At 39.6% G+C, this 22,224-nt stretch overlaps 1 protein-coding gene across 14 annotated transcripts in view; it reads left to right on the top strand.

Annotated features, from left to right (window-relative positions):
- Positions 1–22,224, top strand: part of dab2ipb (DAB2 interacting protein b) — a 250,907-nt gene that overhangs the window by 216,334 nt on the left and 12,349 nt on the right. For all 14 annotated transcript variants that reach the window (XM_037533218.1, XM_037533219.1, XM_037533222.1 and 11 more), the window contains 6 exons: positions 8,371–8,515; positions 8,878–9,114; positions 10,057–10,258; positions 12,541–12,719; positions 15,991–16,867; positions 21,985–22,113. In XM_037533218.1, coding sequence (XP_037389115.1) covers positions 8,371–8,515; positions 8,878–9,114; positions 10,057–10,258; positions 12,541–12,719; positions 15,991–16,867; positions 21,985–22,113 — 1,769 coding nt within the window. The remainder of the gene's footprint in view (positions 1–8,370; positions 8,516–8,877; positions 9,115–10,056; positions 10,259–12,540; positions 12,720–15,990; positions 16,868–21,984; positions 22,114–22,224) is intronic.

Below are 22,224 nucleotides of genomic sequence, written 5' to 3'. Positions count from 1 at the left end.
TTCCAGATAGAGGATGTCCAATAATGTATGGAGCTAGTGATGCATAGACCAGGGTAGCCAGGGCTGGACAAAGACTTTTTTTGCTGCAGAAGCCAGCCAGCCATATTTTCCAGGATCTTTCCGTGATGAAGAATCTTGAGTCATTACTAAGCAAATAAAGTTCAGGGTCCATGAGGAAGTGTGTCTTAGTCAAAGAAGAGAGAACCTTTTGGGCAGTCCCACATAATATGCATAAAAGTCCCCAGTATGCCATACTGAGAGGAAGTACAATAGAGGTGAGGACTTATGAAGTGTCTTACCCTGGTTGTCAGATAAATTCTGTGGCAGGTTTTTAGATGGATGATTGGGTGTATATGATGCCCCAAAAACATTAGCTCATGCTGTTTCCCAGTTTACTTGCCTTTTCCTCTGTTCCATTACTCAGTTGCTTTCCTTTTGCCCAGTGATATTTACAGATACATGTGACATAAACTTGCCATAGATAAAAGACACCATTCTTGTGGGAGACTCTTTGATTCAGCTAATTATTTGGTGGCCTTTCAGATCTGAACCCCATGTGTCGTAGTAACTTCAGGCTCCTGCAGACGGTATTGGGATGATAGGGCTGTAAATATCTGCATGGTGTGTGATGCGATTCATCGATTGGGAAGAGTTGGTACAGCGCAGTGAAAGTCTCATTCAATGTGTGGAAAATTGGTGGCAAATCAGATGTTAATGATTGGCAAAAGGAGTGATTGCATTTAGGTGTGCTAATGGCCACAGTGTGAAGAAAGTAGCTGAATTTGCAGGTGTATTGAAGCGTATGGTCATTAGGGCTGCAACAAACAACTAATTTGATAGTTGAATAACCGATCAATTACTGAAACGAATAATTGATTATTTGGATTATGAATCACTACATTACCAAATAACTTCTATGTAGCTGTTAGCTTTTAAATTTAGCTTGAGGTTGTTTTATGCATTTGCTAACTAACGATAAAGACAATAAAGAAGAATAACATTCAAGAATTCACCGTTTTCATGAATTTTCCTGCTAATACAAAAAATTCAAAAATAAAACTTCAATGTATTTTTTCTGTCAAAATTTAAAATTGAGGATGTGCAAAGTAGCAGCAATAAAATAACAAAACTAAGTCAGTTGTATTTTAAAGTAAATAAAAAAAACATCTAAATTTAAAAGTGAATTTTAAACAGTGCAGTCTGTGATCTGTGGGGTCTGCTGTCTGTCTAAACTCTGCTGAAACTAAACTCTAAATCACAGGTCTTTAATGAAATGGAGGCAAGTCAGTATCTCTGTCTATCTCCTGTGAGAGTCTCGCTGTACTCTGAGAGCGCATATTCACCGCTGCTCAGAACTTGTGTTCTGATAGAGCGGAGGGGAAAGTGACGAATGTTTGTATAAACATTTTTGTGTAAACGCTTCATTTCAACAGTAACCCTTTGTCCAGTTGCCCTCTGTGTTCACAAAGAACTACCTCCTTAAAGCATTAGCGAGTGAAACAAAATGTTTGCGGAGAACAGAGAACTGTTTGGAAACACTCCTATGTTCGTTGAATTTAAACACACTGGTGACACTTCTACTTCTTCTTTCGGCTGCTCCTTTTAGGGGTCACCACAGCGGATCAGTTGCCTCCATCTTGCCCTATCCATTGCCTCCTCTACTTTTACACCAACCATCTCCACGCCCACCTTAACTACATCTATAAACCTTCTCCTCTTCTCCTTCTACCCGGCAGCTCCATCTCCATCTGTAAACCTTCCCTTTCACTCTTGCTGCTATCCTTCTGTCACACATCAGCCCTGACATCCGTCTCCACCCACTCCATCCTGCCTGCACCCTCTTCTTCACCTCTTTTCTACACTGTCCATTGCTCTGGATGGTTGACCCAAGATATTTGAAGTCATCCACCTTTACGACCTCTACTCCTTGCATCTTCACCTTTCCACCTACCTCCCTCTCATTCACACACATGTATTCCGTCTTATCTCTACTGACCTTCATTCCTTAACCCTACCTTCACCTTGAAACCATTTGTCACTCCAACTGCACACCTTACCGCTGTCTCACTATCCTCATACATGTCCTGCACCACCCTAACATATTTTTCAGCTACACCTGACTTCCTCATACAGTACCAATGCCTTCTCTAGATCCACAAAGACACAATGTAGCTCCTTCTGACCTTCTCTCTACTTCTCTACCAACACTCTCAATGCAAAAATTGCATCTGTGGTACTCTTTCTGGACATGAAACCGCCTTAGCCTTGCTTCAACAACTCTTTCCCATACCTTCATGGTGTGGCTCATCAACTTTATACCTCTGTAGTTACTGCAGCTCTGCACATCACCTTTGTTCTTAAAAATGGGGACCAGTACACTGCTTCTCCACTCATCAGGCATCCTCTCACTCTCCAGGATTTTGTTAAACAACCTGGTTAAAAAGTCCACTGCCTTCTCTCCTAAACATCTCCATACCTCCACAGGTATGTCATCTGGACCAACTGCCTTTCCATTCTTCATCCTTTTTAAAGCTGCCCTCACTTCCACCTTAGTAATTCTCTGCACTTCCTGATCCACTATCCCCCCCCCCCGTTGTCCTCCTCTCTCTCTTGTTTTCCTCATTCATTAGTTCTTCAAAGTACTCCTTCCATCTACTCATCACTCTCTGTTCACTCACTAGTACATTTCCCTCTCTATCTTTTATCAGCCTAACCTGCTGTACATCCTTTCCAGCTCTATCTCCTGGTGTTACGACAATGCACTTTTTAAAATTGTAAATGTTATCTGGAAAGTGAACAGGGTCATTGTGAATAATAGTTTCTTGTTTCTCTGTTCCAGCTCCATTAACGATTCTAGAGAGCAGCCTTTCAAAATAGAAAATGTTACAGCTCTGCTCAGAACGTGAAGATGACTTTTAACACTAACAGCTAACCAGCTCACTAGCACAACAATGGCCGCATCTTAAACCACATTTCTGTACTTCACACACTACAGTAATTAGTGCACTTCTAATGTGCTATTTGTGCACACCGTTTAGTGTGCTACTCTGTGGTTGAGATGAATCGTCTTCATCCTGTGAGCCACAGTGTTTCCTCTTGAGGTACTCCTTTGCGGGCTAAGGCTTTACAAACAGCACAACTGACAACTTTTTTCTAAGTTTTGCTCCCATATTTTGGGGGCTGCCATTACACTGTTGTTAACCCTCCAGTAAGCAATTAATGTCAGAACGTTCCTAGTGAGTGCGAGAAAGATGCGTGATGACGTCACCAACTAAGTGACTACTAAATTAGTTGCCAACTATTTGGTCATTGATTCTAGTCAACTACGTCAAATAATCGTTGCACCCCTAATGGTCACACAGGTCGACCAGCAGTGGCAAAAATCCCTGTATACAGGAAAGTCTGATCAGAATTGTGGCTGAAAAATGTAACTGACGGACAGGGACCGCCACTGTTTCATGGCTTCTGAATTTCTTTGCTTCCAAGCAAGAATTGCTTTTAGAAGTCAACGCATGTCCTTCACAATACATTTTCGAGTGAACACTTCACAGAGAACTGCATATCATGAAGATTTGGAGCAGAGGAACACGCAAGAGGCCTTTGTTCACTTCTGTTCACAAAGTTGCTTGGTTACAGTGGGCAAAGAGACATAAATTTTGGCCTGTTCATGACTGGAAACATGTTATCTGGTCAGGTGAATCTCGTTTCTGCCTGTATGTGAATGATGCTAAGTGTTGTGTTCATCATAGACCTCAGGAAGCCTTCAATAAGGACTACATAAGTTCAATAAGTATGGTTCAAGCTGGAGGAGGCTTTGTGATTTTGTGGGGTGATTTAATTATGTAGAAATGTAAGAAGTATGACACCAGGGAAGGCATCCACAAAATTCTGATGAACTGCCCAAGTCTTTGCTGCAACAGTGGCTGAATATTGATGTCGCTTAAATCCAGTCCAGTTATTGTCAAATTGAATCACAGCTGTTATTTGTGTTTGTGGAGGTATTACATGCCATTAGATACATTTCAGTCACAGGTGATTAATTTTTTGTTTGGTGAGTTTATATGAGTTTGGTCTGTATAATATATGGACTCCACTAGAAAGCCAGAAATGTAGTATTTTTTTAATATCTAAAGCATATGGACATGGCTTTGGGGCGCTTCATTCAATCTGAAGTTTCTCCAGTAAGAACCTACACCAGCAGGAGCTCCATATGTGTACCCTAACAACCGACATAGTGTTATTTAATATATTGAATTTTATTTTCATTCAAAAGGCGATGTTATCAATAATCCTGATTTTTTTTTTTTTTTTTTTTTTTTTTTTTTTTTTTTTTTAACAAGAAAATTATATTATGAATTCTTAAAGAATGTCCAGGCCTGGAAGGAAGAAAATCATATGCCAGCATATTTATAATTGCAGAATTAGGACTAAATGGAATGGGCCCATCTTGTAAATTAGATGTCTAGTAGTTTGTTTAGTACAAATTACATGAGATTCTAGGAACCGAAACATTAGCAATTAAGGTTCATTTGTTACTGTATTGCCTGATGGTCTCTAGATAAGGCTGAAAACACATGCACACACACTCAGCAGGCCTCTATTTGTTGTTGACTTTCACTCTCTGATAAGCCCTGTATAAATTAATGTATTTGCAGTCCAGAAACCTAAAATGCCCTTACTGGCTGTTTATCTGCAAAGAAAAATATGTCTGTGAATTTCACACTATTTATATCAGGATGGGGGGATCTAAAAATTGTGTTTGTGTGTGTGTGTGTGTGTGTGTGTGTGTGTGTGTGTGTGTGAGAAAAATCAAGTTGAGGCAGTGTATATTTCTCTATTTAGGTTTGCATTAGGAATGCATATGGCAGTGCTGAATAATGAATAGTTGTTTTTCATAGACTAATGTGAGTTTGGAAATGCTGTTACATTATTGAACAGCTCACTCCTCAAGATTGATTGAGTCTCATGGAAAGGATGAAGAAAGGACAGGACATGGACCTGTGTGTGTGTGTGTGTGTGTGTGTGTGTGTGTGTGTGTGTGTGTGTGTGTGTGTGTGTGTGTGTGTGTGTGTTTATCCTCTGATGACTTCAGGCAGCGTTTTATACTTGGTTAATCAAAACAATGAATGAGACAGACAAGATTGGAATGATCAGTGCCAACCACAATAGGGCCTGGGCTAGGTAGCACTCAGCCATATAGCTAGACAACCACACTGCTGTTTTTTAATAGGGTTATTTAAGGGTAAGTCTTGTAGAGCAGGGGTGCAGACCTCTGATCCTGGAGGGCCAGTGTCCAGCAGAGTTTGGTGATTGACCTGTTCAGAAACACCTGATTACACTCATCTGTTAATTGCCAGGTTTAGTGAGTGTTTGAATAGGTAAACTTCCAAACTATACTGGACACCAGCCCACCAGGACTGGACTTGTACACTTCTGTTGTAGAGTGTAACTGTTATTACCTATCGCTTTACATAATCTTCATATAATATTAGTTTCTTGATGTTCAAAACTTCATAGTGTGCTCATACTACAGAGGTTCACAAGGGCTTTTAGTCTCGAGTCTCTACAGTCTGAGTCATTTGTCAGGTCTCTAGTGAGTCATGTCTGGAGTCTCTGGAGTGTGAGACTGTCACGTAGTCTCTGATGTGCATGTCTGTGAGAGACTGATTCGAGGCTTGAGTGTCTGGCCTGAGTGGTGTGTCTTGAGTCTCTGTCACAGTCAAGCCATGAGTCTCTGGGGTCTTTGTGTGTTCTAGTGTGTGAGTCTGGGTCTTGTTTTCAGTCTCTGATGTGAGTCTGAATCGTGTCTAGATTCTCTGGGATCTGAGGCATGTCTTGAGTTTACTAGTACGTGAGTCCCTGTGATGTCTCGATTCTCTGGTGTGAGAGTCTGTCGCCTCTTGAGTCTCTGCAGTCCTAGTCATATCCCAAGTCTCTGGTATGCGAGTCCAAGTCATGTTTCAAAAAGTCCAAGTCTAACTCGAGTCTCTGGGGTCCGAGTCGTTTCTTTACTCTCTGGGATGTGAGTACAAGTTGTGTCTCGAGTCTCTGGAATAATAGCTAGTGCGTTAGCCAAGGTACCTGCTACCCAAATTATGAGCTAGCAAATCATTTCTAGTAGTTTTAACACTTTTATATTGGGGCCTGAATAATCTATTTGTGATCGAGTTGCTTAAATCACTAAATGCTCCAGTAGCTGGTGGACTCAGTAGTAGGGGATGCATGATTGTAATCATATCGGTATCTACAGACTGATATTTGATGAGGTGTTAATTGTATTCTGGAATAGCAGAATGTATAAGCGATGCCAGGCTTCTATGCAAAATGTCTGCATTTTATTTATTGTACTGCATTTTTAAGCCTACAGAAATAAGTATCGTATTTCTCTGTAATTCTCATTCAGGGTATCAGATATTGGCACTACCACAAAATTCCCATGTTGTTTTAATTAAAGCTGCCATAGGAAACACACTTAAAAATAACTAATTGTCATATTTGCTAAAACTGTCACTGTGTCCTGACAGTCGTACATGAGACCGCACCGTCTCAGGAAACGCAAACGTTTTGGTGGATTAAGCAGCCAGCAGCAAGTAAAAAACTTCCCATCCCTTCTTTAACAACAATAGCATACATGACTAAGAGACGTAAACAGAAGAAGTCAAATGAAGAAAAGCAAGCTGAAGAGAAAAGCTTAGAAAGAGCCTGAGACCTTCCCGCTTGATTTATGTTTGATTAGATTTTTTTAAACAACCACAAAGCGGAGACGGCAGTGGTTACGGTAGCACATATATCTTATTACTGTAATTTTATAGTTGGGGTAACTTTAGCCATCTTTTTTCCAGTGCTAAGGTTGGCGTTGTCCTATTTGAAAGTTGCTCAAAATATCTTTGTGAAGTGCCCAGACAGTCGTATCGGTGTGGTGTTTGTCCTGATCTGCCTGGGCTCTCACAGCACATTTTTCTCATAAGACTTTATTTAGCACTATTCATACATGTTCCTGTTACCAAACAAATATCTAGGCACTGAAATAAGTGTGTGCTAATTACCATCATAGACACATGGTTGCCTGCACAGGCACAGCTGCCTCCTCTGAAGTGAGGGGCTTTGAAGGCAGGGCTGAAGCACAGCAGTGAGGGAGGGACTCATTGTACTTGTTCACATTTTCAAGCTAAGACCACTCTCTTCTCAATCCTGCCTACTGCAACTTTAAATAGTGCTTTTACTGGCTGATATGATTGTCGGTTGTGAGTCAGGGTGGTGTTTAGCAGTTCAGCTTGCAGCGCTGTAATGGGAAGTGAGCAGGTGGTGACTGTCAGCTTAGCAGTTTCTACAAAAACTGAGCTGGCATATGAACATGGAAAAAAGCGTTAGGTCCTTGGAAGTGAACCGTTTACCTCACATAGCATGCTTATTGGTCACAGTATAAAACAACCCACTAAATATCAATGCCCATGTTTAACTACTCAGAGCCCTAAAGAAGGCAGAAACTGATAATTGTAGGCATTTTTATATTCATTAAGGACTGCAATAATACAATTTAAGCAGTCTCTTTTTACAAAGCTGTTTTGGGACAAAGTTAAAAAATGCATTATAAACCAGATTAGCTGAGCCGTGTTCAAAGCCATTACAAAACACAATATACGCACACCTACGACCGCCTTACAGCAACTGAACTGTATTACGTCACAAAAAATCCTTGTGCAGATCATAGAACAATCTTTGACTGTAATGCTGCTCACATGGACCACCAAGTGTTTATCATAAAGTAAGAACCAATTTTTTGTTTAAACCAAGGGGCTGGCAACTTGGCTAAACAAGTGCATCATTAATATCACAGCCTTGAATTGAAGTACTATAATACAATTCACTGTAAAACAGCAATATAAAAGTCTAAGTAATGTCTCTTTGAATGGCTTACATGCGTCAAATGTCTCTGTTTCAGTCAGAAGTAGCATCACACCCAGGCTTAATCCCATACATTTTATCATATTTTATGTTGGTCGCTGTTTTTAAAAGCACTAAGCCGCTTGAGGCTGTGCATTACTGCGTTTTAACACAAGGAAGGGAGTTTTAGGCACTTTGCTTTTCCCAATAACACCCTTCCCCGTCATATAATCTCAGTAATGCACAGCCTCTTGTGGATTACTGCTTTATTTTATAAATGAAATCTAATTCATATGAATTTAACGGCATCAAGATAAGACAAAGTAAGCTAAAGAAAATCAGAAATATCTATCTATGCCATTTCATACTTGCAGGCATGAAGGTCTGACTCCGCCTCTCTGTCTCTCTCTCTCTGTCTCTCTCTGTCTCTCTCTCTCTGTCTCTCTCTCTCTCTCTCTCTCTCTCTCTCTCTCTCTCTCTCTAAAGGGGAGTTTATAAAAGCTTTGTATGAGTCAGATGAGAATTGTGAAGTGGACCCACCAAAATGTGCACCCAATGACCTTCCTGAGCACCAAAGCAACCTGAAGATGTGCTGTGAGCTGGCCTTCTGCAAAATCATCAACTCCTACTGGTAACTATAGCAACAAGCAACAATCAAAGTAGAAAGGCTAACTACTGTGTTTTTTTTTTTGTTTTTTTACTGTTTCTTATGAATTAGCACGTTTAATGTAAACACGCATTAAAATAACTGTCAGAAACCATTTACAAACGTATAAGTAAACATCTAAATAATATAGGTCATGTAGGTAGATGTTATGTTTATTATTTATTGGGAATAATGGATGTGCCCCGTTTTAAAAAGTAGTGAATTCCCTCTATTTACTACATTAAGAACTGTTGCTCTTTATTTGTTGGTAATGTTGTCGAACATAACATCTTATTCAAAGTAAGACTTTAAAGGCTTCTAACATACTGTGCTTCTGCCATTTACAGTGTTTTTCCACGAGAACTAAAAGAGGTGTTTGCGTCGTGGCGACAGGAGTGCGGTAACAGGGGCCGACCAGATATCAGCGAGCGTTTGATCAGCGCCTCGCTGTTTTTGCGGTTCCTGTGTCCGGCCATCATGTCTCCTTCACTGTTCAATCTAACCCAGGAGTACCCCGATGACCGCACAGCACGTACCCTCACACTCATCGCCAAGGTCACGCAGAACCTTGCCAACTTTACTAAGTATGTGATGTTCCCATGCTGATTCTTGTGTTGTCTGACAGGAACGGGCTTTTTTACTTAGTCAAGTATTTGTCAAGTGAATGCCTGGGTTAGTTGGGGTACAGTATATTGTGGACAGTACTTCTGCAATTATAGTAAAGTGTTTTTAAACAATGATGTGTTTTTTTTTTTTTTACCCTTAACCAAAATGTAGTTGACCAGCTTTCTTGTGTTTGCATTGGAGCTGCGAGGCTAATGAAGCTAATATGTAGTGGTAGCAAATACCCCACCAATTAGCATCGGGCAAACTGCCGAAATCATCACACACTTGCCTTAAACTGCATTGAGTTCCTTAAAGGGGTATTCTACCAATTTTTCAAAATTTCTGTATGATTCAATCGAGACATAAGCAAAGTAATTCAGAGTGGTTTCATGCTAAATTAATTATTGTAGAGAAACTTACTAACTCAGATTTCTTTAGAATAGGAACCAGGCACAAAATATTGACATTTAATTTACTATCCAAAGAGCATGTGTTCATATATAATGTTTATATCTAATCTTTTATATGTAATGCCCCATATGTATCTCTGCCATGAATTAACAAAAGAGATTTTAGGCCAAAAGCTATCATAAAACAATGCCTTAGGCATTCAGCAGTGTGCATAACCTTTTCATGAAATACCTTTCCATTACATAGCTTTAAGAGCCATTAAAGTCTTCAGATGTCTGGTTCCTATTACCACTACTGTGAACAATTTTGACTTAGTAAGTTTGTCTAGAATGGAACATTTTCATATCAGACCTCTTTGAATGACTTTTACATCTGACTAAATTATGCATATTGTGATCTCAAATAGACTTACGTGATACACTAGACACGATTTGACATTTTATCTATATCTGTAAATGTTATTTATCAATTATTCTCTTTCTCTCTCTCTCTCTCGCTCTCTGTCTCAGGTTTGGCAACAAAGAGGAATACATGTCCTTTATGAACCAGTTTCTGGAGCATGAATGGACCAACATGCAGCGCTTTTTGCTGGAAATCTCCAATCCAGAAACCATCTCCAACACGGCTGGTTTCGAGGGCTACATTGACTTGGGCCGTGAACTTTCCACCCTGCACTCCTTACTGGCTGAGGTGGTGTTCCAAATGGATCAGGTGAATCCTCTCACACCGCCCTTTAGGCCTTACTGTAGTGTGTATACACTTTTCCTTGCAGCATTTCAGTCCAAAGTCGTTTTAGAATACATTTGAGTAGCAGATTGTTTGAGGATAGTGCCCTGTAGAGGCAATGGATTGTTTCTCTACTGCAGCAAGTATTTCAAGTAGCATTTCAGTATTACCCTTCTCTTATCTTTCACTGTTCTTCCAGTTAACCTCCCAGTCTATTTTTGTAGCTGCCAGGCTAAAGCATTACTCCTTGAAGTTTGAGTGGAAATATAGTGGCACATAAAAACTAGTGGAAAAAAAAAACAGACGCATTCAAACAGTTGGAGCAGCAGTAGACCAGCAGTGAAAATGTTGGCCGTATGGAAATATTTCAATTTGTCTGAGGGACATAGGAACCCAAGAACTTCTGCATTACAAGTTTAATACAACTTGAGCACATAAAATCCATCTCAATATACAGAAAGCAGCAAAACAACAGAAGCAGAAAGGAAAGTCCTTGCTAGCATGCTGACGACATTGGTAGCCTCTGTTTTTGAAATGACAAAAACATTTAAAACAACAGTGCTAAAGTTCAAAGTACAACTAAAAACAATGAAATTCGTTGCCCTGGATTACCAACCGCTGGATTTTGTAGCCTATGTACTGTAATCATTTTAGTAAGTATATTCAGTTTTTTTTGCAGTTTTGGTTTTTGGCCATGTGTGTCCTGAATTTCAGTTTATTTTGGCCAAAACATTTCACATCGGTTCATCAGTACATTTTTATTGAACATGGTAGTTTTTTATCATATTGTATCATATCACTTTAACTGTGGTAAAATCACTGTAATACTCTGCCTCTTGTGGCTTATTGCATTCAGTTATTGCGTTATAGTTCAACACCTATGTATTTGATTTATTTATTTACTTATTTATTTGTTTTGTTCTAAAACATTTGGTGGTAAGTATGAATGTCTGTTCCCTTAGAATATCTGTTCTAAGAGCAAAGTTTCAGTTCATTGAAGCTACTTTTTGACTAGCCTTAATCCAAAAGAGAGATTCTCATAGCTGCACTTGTGTTAAATTATGAATAGCCTGTTTACATAATCCAAAGGCTCTTTCTGTCACATGTTTTGAGGTATACATGAAAAATCCATTGGTCCCCTGTGGCTATTACTGATTAATAGTTAGATAAAGGACGTGACAGCGTTAAAGATAGATTTGGATTTGATCCATGGAGCATCAACTGTTAGGGTGTTGCACGCTAGGTTGCCTGGGACAGAAACTAGCTCTGATGTTGCCCTCTTCTTCTAAAGCCTTTGGTCTCTTTTAAAGCCAGACACATTTCTGTTACGCAAAATGATGCTGAACCAGATCTCTTTAAATGATTAAAGATTCAAAGTCGGCCAAGCATTTGAAGGTTTATTTTATTTTTAAACACTTCAGTGGAGTGTTGGAGTTTCTGTCTTCAAAAAGAGAGTCAGAGAGTGCCTCATCCAGGTTCTAATCAAAGGTTGTTAACAGTTTTATTAGCAGAGCAGTATGGAGAATGTGGTTGCCATTAGAGAATTTGAATGGGAAATCTGAGAGATTCTTTGTGTAGTGAGGGAATTGGTGTCATTGAGGACTGAACTTTGGGCAGTTTAGATACCTGATTCTTCTGTTTTTAATGAAAGTGCATGTGTTTTAAATGTACAGTACTGTGCAAAAGTCGGAGACCACCATTCATTTAAATTTCCTATCAGAATGGCTGATAAAAACAAGTTATTAATTTTTCAGCATCAGGAATGAAGAAGAAAACATTTTTAATGGAAAATTATACCGAAGCCTCAACAACATTTTTTTTTGCATTGCATGTCTGCACTTTGCCTTTATTATAGCTTCCCACTCTTTTCGAGAGAGTTGCTTTTAATTTCACCTTCAATGTTCAGTGTTCAGTGGATTTTTTCAGATCTGAAGCAACAGTGGAGCTTGATTCTATCCTCTCTGTCAAAGATGAAAGCTGTCAGTACTGATCATCCGATGGTGACAGGTTGGTGCTCTACTGGGTTTTGCTTGGTTGTTAGGAAATCCGTTTTTTCTATATCTTTTCATCTTTTTTGGAACTTTGGTTTTGTTTTCCACTACTTTGCTTTTGATTCAAGAAAGGGTGGGTCTCTGACTTTTGCAAAGTACTGTACAATGTTTCTACAAATTGTGTGATCAGGCAGGTTTTTGGAGCTGCGTTGGCGTTTAAAGAGCAGAAATAAGAAAACAGCCAGGCTTAATGTCACCCTCATCTCTTGTCTTTAGACTGCAGCCTCAAAACTCGGTCCATTACCCAGAATCCTGAGAGATGTACACACAGCACTGACCAATCCATCAAGTGTTCAGGTGGCTGTGCCGCCTGAGCGCATACCTTCACCTACTACCCCCGGCTGTAGCATCTCCACTGGTCTGCCAAAAATGGCCATGGACAGTGACCTGTCAGGGTAAGGAATGAGCATTCAATGATCATTTACAGCTGTGTTCTTACTGGGTTATAGCCCCCAACCTTAGAACAGGTAAATAAGGTTCGGGGTTACAGCTCTGAATGTGATTTAGCTAAGCAACATTTAAATTACATATCAGTCATGAAAAATTAGAAAGCTCCTGTTTAAAGTGCATGTAAGGTATTAACTTTTTTTATTGATACCATGCAGTAGAGGTGGGAATCTTTAGGCACCTCACGATTCAATTCGATTACGATTCAAAAAGCTGCAATGCGATTATAAAACTATTATCGATGCATCTTGATGCATCTTTTGTTTTTTTACCTTCTTTGTAGTATTAAAGCAAAGTATTTGTAATGATCCATAATGCATTTACTTCCAATATTTTTTTTTTAATAAATCAAATGGAAGTGATGTAGAAAGTGAACTGGAAGACTCTCATTCACTGCTGCTGTTTGGAGCTCATTAGACGCTGCTGCCACTCATCTGCGAAAATATTCGCTGTTATGGTGAAATAAGATCCAGTGATAATGGATGTCCACACAGCACATGTTACAGCTGGCCTGCCCATTTTCTATGATTTTATAACCTCAGTTTCGGTCTCGTTGTAGAGAGTGGGGGGGTGGGGGGGGGTGGGGGGGTGGGGGGGTGATCGCTGTGTCAGTAAAATATTTTCAAGACTGGACGCTGAATCTCGGCTCCAAAGTGTGCAGCATATTGCGAAAGCCCTGGTTCTCAACCACTGAGAACTGCAGGTCACATAGCAGCAAAGTCTCGCCTGGCTAGTAGCGAATGGAAGGACAGAGATTTAAGACGAACAAATTGACTTATTCACATTTATAAGCACCACAGTTGGTTTTCTGGTACGTTATATCTGTAACGAGAGACTGTCTTTCTCTAAAAAGTTGCGAAGATGAAGTCGCTTGTCTTTAAAATTTTCCCATTTCACCTTAAGACATTTTGCAAGAAACTGCTCTAGTTTTGAGGAAAAGCTTCGTGGCAGAGATGGGAGGAAAACGGCTACAGCTAAAGCTTAAAGCAGAGCAAAATAAACCTGCACTTTCATTTATATTTTTGTCCTATACTAGGATATTAACACATACTGAGACATACTGGACATTAAATGTTGTGGCTCCCAAGGTGGTTTGACTTTATTGAAAGGACAAAATGTTTCTTCCAAACATGTGGGTTGTGACTCCTGATCTAACCTGGCTTTAATGCAGAGGGAGCCGGTCGGATTTCTCGCTCATCCATGTGTGTTTTTGTTGTGTGCTGCCACAGACTGTCCGGGCGCTGCACTTACCCACTTCCGCCTTTTACGTTCCGTCAACGTTATGTTATAAATTAAATATTTAGAAGATCGTTTTTTGACATTTATTAATCGATTCAGAATCGTTCACATCCCCATCGCGATGCTAAGAATCGAGTTTTTCCTGCGCTTCTATAGAATAGTGACAACTATATTGCAATAAATACAAATAATATTCATACAGTAAGCTATTTTGTGTATGCCAATGTGTTCATTTAACCATTTCCAAACCTTTCCTCATGGAAGCCCAGTATTATTTCTAGATATCACACAATACCTGGTTTGTCAAATCAGTACTTGATTATATCAAATCAACTATCAAATCTCTTTGATGCCTGGGGGTGTCAAGGAGTAATCTGGAACAAATCAGGCTCCGATCTACTTCTTAAAAATAATTACTTCTTGTTCCTTTTTCCATACTTATGTTATTATAATTATATAGTGATTTTACAAGCAAAAATACTTATTAGCCAAGATGGCTTTAAATGATATGCTTAGGCATCTAAGACAGTACTGTAGGATAACATCAGACACTCAGAGACTGGCGTTTCTGAGGATTTACAAAGACTCACAGCAAGTTTGTACAAAACACACAAACATCACTGACACCAAGCTAATGCAGACCATAATCAAGTCAAGGGAAACGAAATAAGAAATTAAACGAGTCTTTCTTTTTCGTTCCCTTCCTCTCTCTTTCTTCCTCTGCAGCCAGACAGTCTTTATTGTCTAACTATAATAAGCCAGACACTGCTAATTTATTTCAACATAATCTCAGGCCAGACTAAACCCTGTCCTCTATCTCCTTCTGTCGCTCTCGCAGTCAGTCTTTGTCCTCTGTGTTTCTCTCACATGATTCCCCAATATATTTATCCTTTGTGCTCCTCTGTCTTATTTTCTATGTGTCTGTGAACAACGTACAATTAAAAGGCTCTCTTTCACTCTGGCTTCCATAAATGTCGTCAGGGAATGAGTTGTAAAGTAGACGGGCTGGTGTCTTTTAGAAAAAGGGTTGGCTAGATAAGGGAAGGACAGACTCTTTGGGAAGAGAGGCTTAGCAGTGATAAGAATAGGACAGCTTTTATGGATGAAGTTACAGAGCTAAGTGCAAATGCATTTTGATGAGTCATTGCCATGAAATATAGCTTCTGGATCTGGAATCTAAACAAGCTTATTCCAGAATGGTTGCTAGTGCTCTTCTAGTCATCAGCATTTGACTAGCTGAGTCATTTGCACAGGGTTAGTTCACAGTAAATTACAATAAGGTTTTAGTGTCATTAGTAGTTTAACAACGCAGAATAACTGTGTATTTAATTAAAAAGAGGTTTAGAAGAGTCTCCCAGGTGCTTAGCTTTCTAAAGTTTTACCTAGTTGTTAAAATCTCAACAACAACAAAACCACAAATGAGCGTAATAGGCCATATTTAATTTATGGTTTAGTTATAGGGTTATTTATATGGACTTGTTTTGTGGTTATATCAGTTAAGACTTGAGTTTTTGTGTTTTATTTGAGTATAAGACATTCGACAACTGGGAGTAGTCAACATATTTAACAATTGAAAACCCTTAAGAAAAAGAGACAAATTGTTATATGTTGTCAGTATATTTAACAATATAAGAATAAATTTTTAGTACAATATTTGTTATATGGGAACTGATATTGTCATTCAGTTTCATTTTTGACTATATTAAATAAGCTGATAATAATCTAAAGCTAAGAGATTGATTGATTGTTTGTTTTTATATTGAAAATTGCTGTTGGCAGTACATTAAGAACTCAAGCCTGATGCCAGAAAATGGACCTTGATTTACAGGAAATAACTGCTTTAAATCATAGTCACAGTACTGGTCTGAAAAACCACAATTAGATGTCCCCCCCCCCCCCAAGTCATTCAGCCCTGATATAATCAGCTATCAGCACATGTTGGTCCTTTTCAACTCTCCATTTCTCTGTCATCTCTCTCAGCCTGGTAGATTTCACCCGGCTGCCCTCACCAACACCCGAGAACAAGGATCTCTTCTTTGTCACGCGCTCCTCGGGTCTGCAGGGCTCCCCCGCCCGCAGCTCCAGCTACTCAGAGGCCAACGAGCCTGAGTTGGGCTTAGCCAACGGCAGCAAGAGCCTGTCCATGGTGGATCTGCAAGAAGCCACCAAAGCTCTAGAGCTTGCACCTGCCCCAGAAGGACACGGCGAGAAGCACATGGTGGCCTGGAATGCCCGTACGCCCCAGGGCAACCAACTGGGAGGTCCCACGCTCCACAGGCCAGGACAGAAGCCCACCGCCTCAGGAGCAGAGGGGGTCTCGGGACGGCCAGCACAGCTTCTGGCACCGCTGTCCTTCCAGAACCCAGTGTATCAGATGGCAGCAGGGTTACCCCTGTCACCCAGAGGACAAACGGGTGGCGATTCAGGCTCGGAATGCCACAGCTCGGTCAGTTCTCACAGTAACAACGAGGAAATGGGAGTGGCCGGGGCAGGGAAGCTTCCCTCCAGCTTCTTGAACCATGAGGAGTTGTCCAGACACTCGGGAGAGTTCTCAAGGAGGCAGCTGTCGCTAACAGAAACGCAGCACTCCACTTCAAGTCAGCCCACTGTCCTGCGGCAAAACAGCGCCGGCCCCCAGCGGCGCATAGATCAACCGCCTCCGCCTACGCAAGCCACCGCTCCCCGTGGACGGACTCCACCCAACATGCTTAACTCAGCCCCCTATCCGCGACCTTCCAGCGGCAGCGTGATGTCATCATCGCCCGATTGGCCAGGAAGCGGGGCACGACTTCGGCAGCAGAGCTCCTCCTCCAAAGGGGACAGTCCAGAGACAAAGCAGCGGACGCAGCACAAGCAGGTACTTAAACTTTCTCACATGCACAACGAAAATTAATGAAATAGTTTGGTGAAAACTCACATTTACACAATTTTCAAAATATCAAATAATGTCAGAAACCACATAAGTAAATCTAACATGAAATGAATTCTATGTGACATGGTTTGAGGCTAATGTGTTGGCTAATTGACTGTTACAGTGGAAAACTGTATAAATTTGATCTTTCACCAGACTATTGCTTTAAAATATGAACAGCAGCTGTCTCAGGATACTGGTTAAATGGTTGAATCCATTAATGGATCAGTAGTTCTGTGAACACCAGCAGCTTCTTTCTTTGATTTTGAGCTCCAGGTTTTGAAATTCCTTTCTCCTTTTTATGCTGGTGGATTATCTTGTATCTAATCCTCCTTATAAATATAGGCTGAAAAATAAATACCTTAAAGGCTATTTTCACTGGAAATTCAATACATAAGTAGTAGTCTCTGAATTTTGTACAGTACTGTATTATGTACAGCATAAGCATGTAGTATGTTCATTGTAGCAAATGGGAAATCTTTTCACTGTTTTTTTTTTTTTTTTTTTTTTTTTTTGAATTAGTATATTCAGTGATTCAGGGATTGCAGTGATAAGGATGTAATCACAGTAATTCATGAACAACCTGAATGTGTTTGTGTGGGTGAGCGGATAATGACGCACTACGTTAGGCTGCAGAGGCAGTGTGTTATCTACCCTACAGCTTACACATATACACATGCAGACACTCCACCATCTCTCACAGGTGCATTCACACACACATCCAGATTAGACTGCCACGGTGCAGACCTCTTATGCGTGAGAGCTTCCCTCTGCCTCTAATCTCTGACTGAACAACACACAAACACATTAAATAGATATTAGAGTTGACCTTTTCCTGACTTCACTATCTGTCTCTACAAAGCATTAATAGCTTCATTCACTGTTACGCAAGGTCAGAGGTCATGCAATTAATTTTCTTTAATCTCTTAAGAGGAATGTTTCCCAATCAAATGACCAACATTCTAGGTGTGTGTGTGTGTTTGATTTGGACCACAGATCTTGTCTCTTTTGGAGTTTTCTCAACCTGTGATCTCGGATCTCACCATCTCACCAGGATTTCATCTGATTACAGTTGAATTATTATTAATTTTAATATTCCAAACTGAATGTAGTTAAATTGTGGTTTTCAGATCGTGTAAAAATTGCCCTTGTGTTCAAGTTAGCATGTACATAAACATTGTGAAAGAATGAAACAAACAAAGATAAAAAACAAACGTTGAAAAGCTTATTCCAGTGGAAATAGGTAGCTTTTCCACAGTTGAGAAAATAAACGTTTATGTTTGACCTGCAGGGAACTTCTATGCCACCATGTGTCCAAATTATACCCAAATTCTAGCTATTTTTGAGAATAGAAGCTATATTATCATCTGTATTATCATTGATTAGAATTAGAGCGGTCATTTGAATACTCAAACTCAATTAAATCTGAGTTATATTTGATTTCTCAATTTAAAAAAAAGTTAAATTAACCTTCTGAACAAATCTGAAGTGATAAGTTGGCGATTTGCATGATGACAGTGCATATTTTAAATTCTCCTACTTGTCTCTTACAGTAGGAAGCAGAGCCTGGTGGATGATGAATTCTTTTTTTCAAGTGAAAATACCCCTTTACGGGGAACAAACTTCTATTGTTGTGTTTTGCACACATTTTCAGTGTGAGAGTTGTGGACTGCAGGAAGGCCAGTGTAACACTTGCACTCTCTGATTGCGCGGTCATGCTTTTGTAACACATGCAGAATGTTTCTTGGTGTTGTCATGTTGTAATAAGCATAGACATCCCTGAAAAAGATGGCGTCTAGAAGGCAGTATATGTTGTTCCAAAATATGTTCAATGTTAATGATGCCTTCACAGCATTAATAATGCCTTCTCATAACATAACAGATGCTAGGTTTTGAACTTTATACTGGTAACAATATGGATGGTCTTTTTCTTCTTTGCCTGGGAGAACACAACGTCTATTATTTCCACAAACTGTCTGAAAGGTTGAGACAGTGCTTCAACTATGCATTACTCCATCTCACATGAGCTGGACTCCAGAGAAGTCAGTGTTCCTCACGTTGATATATGACTTCTAGTGTGCATAGTACAGTCTTAACTTGTATTTGTGGATGCAGCAATGGTCTCTGTTGATTGACAGTGGTATTTCTGAGCCCATGTGGTGATGTCCATCATAGAAGCATGCCAGTTTCTAATGCAGTGGTGTCTGAGGGCTTGAAGTTTCACAGGTATTCATATGCACAGAGATTTCTCTGGATTTCCTGAATCGTTTGATGTTATTATGCACCGTAGAGGGTTGGATTTTTTTTGTTGATGCAACCAATCCTTACTCATAAAGGACTCAGCCTGTCTGTATGATCCTTTTGTGATTGCATCATCTGTTCAGAAAGTTTTTTGAAAATTTCACAACTTTAGAATGAACATTTATTTACAAAAAACAACGAACTGATGAGATGAAGCATTCATCTTGTACTGTTTTCATTAAAATATAGGTATTTCACATAGCGTCCCAACCTTTTTGCAATTGAGGGTTGGGTATTCTGTATATTGTCACTGTTGTAACAAAGCTCTGCATCTCCATATTCTACACCATTTAAACTTGCCTGGTGGGATATTTAAAAAAAAAAAACTATCAGAAGTTTTGTTGAATTATAGTGAAGACAGTGAAAATACAGCACGAAGCACTAATGTGTTTTTACACTCCTGCGCTTCAGTGATATTTTCTACAATGGTTAGAATAGTTGCAGTAATCACAGTCTGTGGCTATTGTGGCGTCCAGCGGATTTTCTTTAGCAGATCGACTGTAATCATCAGTGTTAGAGGGAAATGATTATACTCAGTGGTCCGACAATGAAGGGGACAGCAAGGGCATTTCCTCCCCTCCACAATGCTTTGCGCACTCTCCGGGGATTTGATTGATTGGTTTGAATGATTGATGGAAGCCCCTTGGCAGCACCAGCATCTCTCTCTCCATCTCTCTCTCCATCTCTCTCTATATCTCTCTCTATTCTTCTCTCTCTCTGTTATTGACTGTGGGGTTACCAAGGCCATATCTATATCTCTCTGTGAATAGATGGCTCTAGGAGCTAGGAAGTTATCTCATGGCACACAGACAGAAAAAATACTCGATCTAACAGATTGAGAAGAAACGATTCTTCCTCCCACATCTTCTCCCTCCTCCACTGCGCTAACTGTCCCTTCATCGGCAGGCTAATTAATATCCCAGATTCAGTGGAATTCTCACAGTATTTGCGCTATATTGTATTTTAGAAGCTTCAAAAATGTTCTGTAGTGACCTTTGCTTTAGGTTTTTGTCAAAAGTTTGGTGACATCTTTTTGAAATATTTGTTTTTCACTGTTAGTTTTTAATTAAGAAAAATAGCTGCAGAGTTTTTTTTAACATAACAGTTATGGACTAATTATCTGGGTATATTTAGCTTTAGTGCTCAGCTTCGTGTTCACCCATGTGTCTGTCTTGATGTGAAGAACCGGTTTTATCTAAATACTGATTTGACAGTTTTCTTTTCCAAACTGTTCTTAAAAGCACATATTGGAACTGCTGGAAGTGCTAAACAGCTGACATGAAATGTGTGTTGGTTGGCTTTATTCTCAATAGCGTACTTATTTTCAGTTTTTGCTAAAGTTTGGCTTCATATATATTTAAAGGGAATTCCTCCCCCCCCGCCACACCCAAATTTTCTGCATCATTAAATGGTTAAGATGTAAACAAGGTAGTTCACAGTAGCTTAGTTGACACAGTGGTGCTGAAAAGAACCAGTTGTCTGAAGATTTTAGTGCCTCTAAAAGCTCCCTCACTCAAAGTAAGTGCATTAAATGGTTAGGAACAATATGCCTGATTTTTGAGACATTTTATTTTTTACGAATGATAAAGCAGACTCCCACTGTTTTTGTTTTTCTTCAAAATCATTCTTGTTGATTTCATGTGAAATTATTTATTGTAGGGAAATGGACTGTGTACAGTGGTGTTTATATGGTGACGGGGGTCTCAGTGTCTACATCTCAAAGCCATTCGTTATCCTAAACTGCAGTGAACCTGCAGATTGCTTCTGCTTTTGTTGTTATATGTAACATTGATTATGATAGAATAGTGGTACATCTGGGGGGGGGGGGATTCTTTGGGGACAATTTCATCATACAAAATAGCCCCCTGCATGTACCCGTACGCCTTTAAGAGGTTTTACAAAAATATTCAAGGACAAAACCTCAAATCTTACCATAAATGAATGTCCCAGGCATCAGCAATTGTATTCATAGTGATTTTAATGCAGTATCTAGCTGTAATGGTGCTTTTAGAGGCATTCAATTCTTCACACATCTGGTTCTTATCACCACCACTGTGAAGGATTCTGATTTAGTAAGTTTCTCTAGACATGAACTTTTCATACCAAATGACTCTGAATAGCTATATTCCCGGCTTACCAATTTAATTATGAAGGAATTTAGAAAGCTGATTGGAATTCCCCTTTAGGAATTTGACCTAAAATGTAAATTTTTTAATGTACTCATGGTGGTGAGATTCATACAGGCCATTTTACGACAAAGTAGTACCCAAAAATGTATTTTTAATTTTTTTTGTCTATACAGTGTCTTTTCTAGATAGATCACCATTTTAAACTTATAAAATCAGCATTCCATATAAAACTTAGGACGTGTAGATTAATTGGTGATTTTGTACAGTAAACATCTGGATTAGTGTTGTAAAACATGGATTAGTGTTAGTCATCATGACCACTGTAAAAAAATAAAAAATCTGAGTCTCTAAGTTTCTCTATAGTGTGCAGTTAAATTTCAAATCAAGCTACTCTGAATAACTTTGTTTACATCTGAAAGAGTGAACTGTAAAGAAATTTGGAAACATTGGTGGAATTCCCCTTTAAATTATTGGTAACCAGCAAGGAAAACAAATTTTGAAAAACTCAATATCAGCACACTTTTATTGGTTATTTTATGGATGTGCCTGTCTTGGGACTTGGGATGTTTTTATGGCTTCACTATACTCATGTGTCTGTCTGTGTGTCTGTGTGTCTGTCTGTCTGTGTGATAGGCCCCTTCCCCAGTGATCCCCAGTGCACTGGACCGAACCGCTGCCTGGCTGATGAACATGAATGTGCCGTACTTAGAGCAGGACTCAGAGACAGATCCACGCAGGGATGAGCACACACTCCACGAAAAGGTAAACAGCCCTTTCACTCACACACACACACACACACACACACACACACACACAGTTGCACATCAACTGACTGTGCTGAAATACGTCTGATACACAACATCGGACCCTTCT

Source organism: Pygocentrus nattereri, chromosome 23, assembly GCF_015220715.1.
Source record: "Pygocentrus nattereri isolate fPygNat1 chromosome 23, fPygNat1.pri, whole genome shotgun sequence".
Taxonomy (NCBI): domain Eukaryota; kingdom Metazoa; phylum Chordata; class Actinopteri; order Characiformes; family Serrasalmidae; genus Pygocentrus; species Pygocentrus nattereri.
The sequence above is the reverse complement of the archived record's forward strand: the minus strand, read 5'-3'. Positions and strand labels throughout refer to the sequence as shown.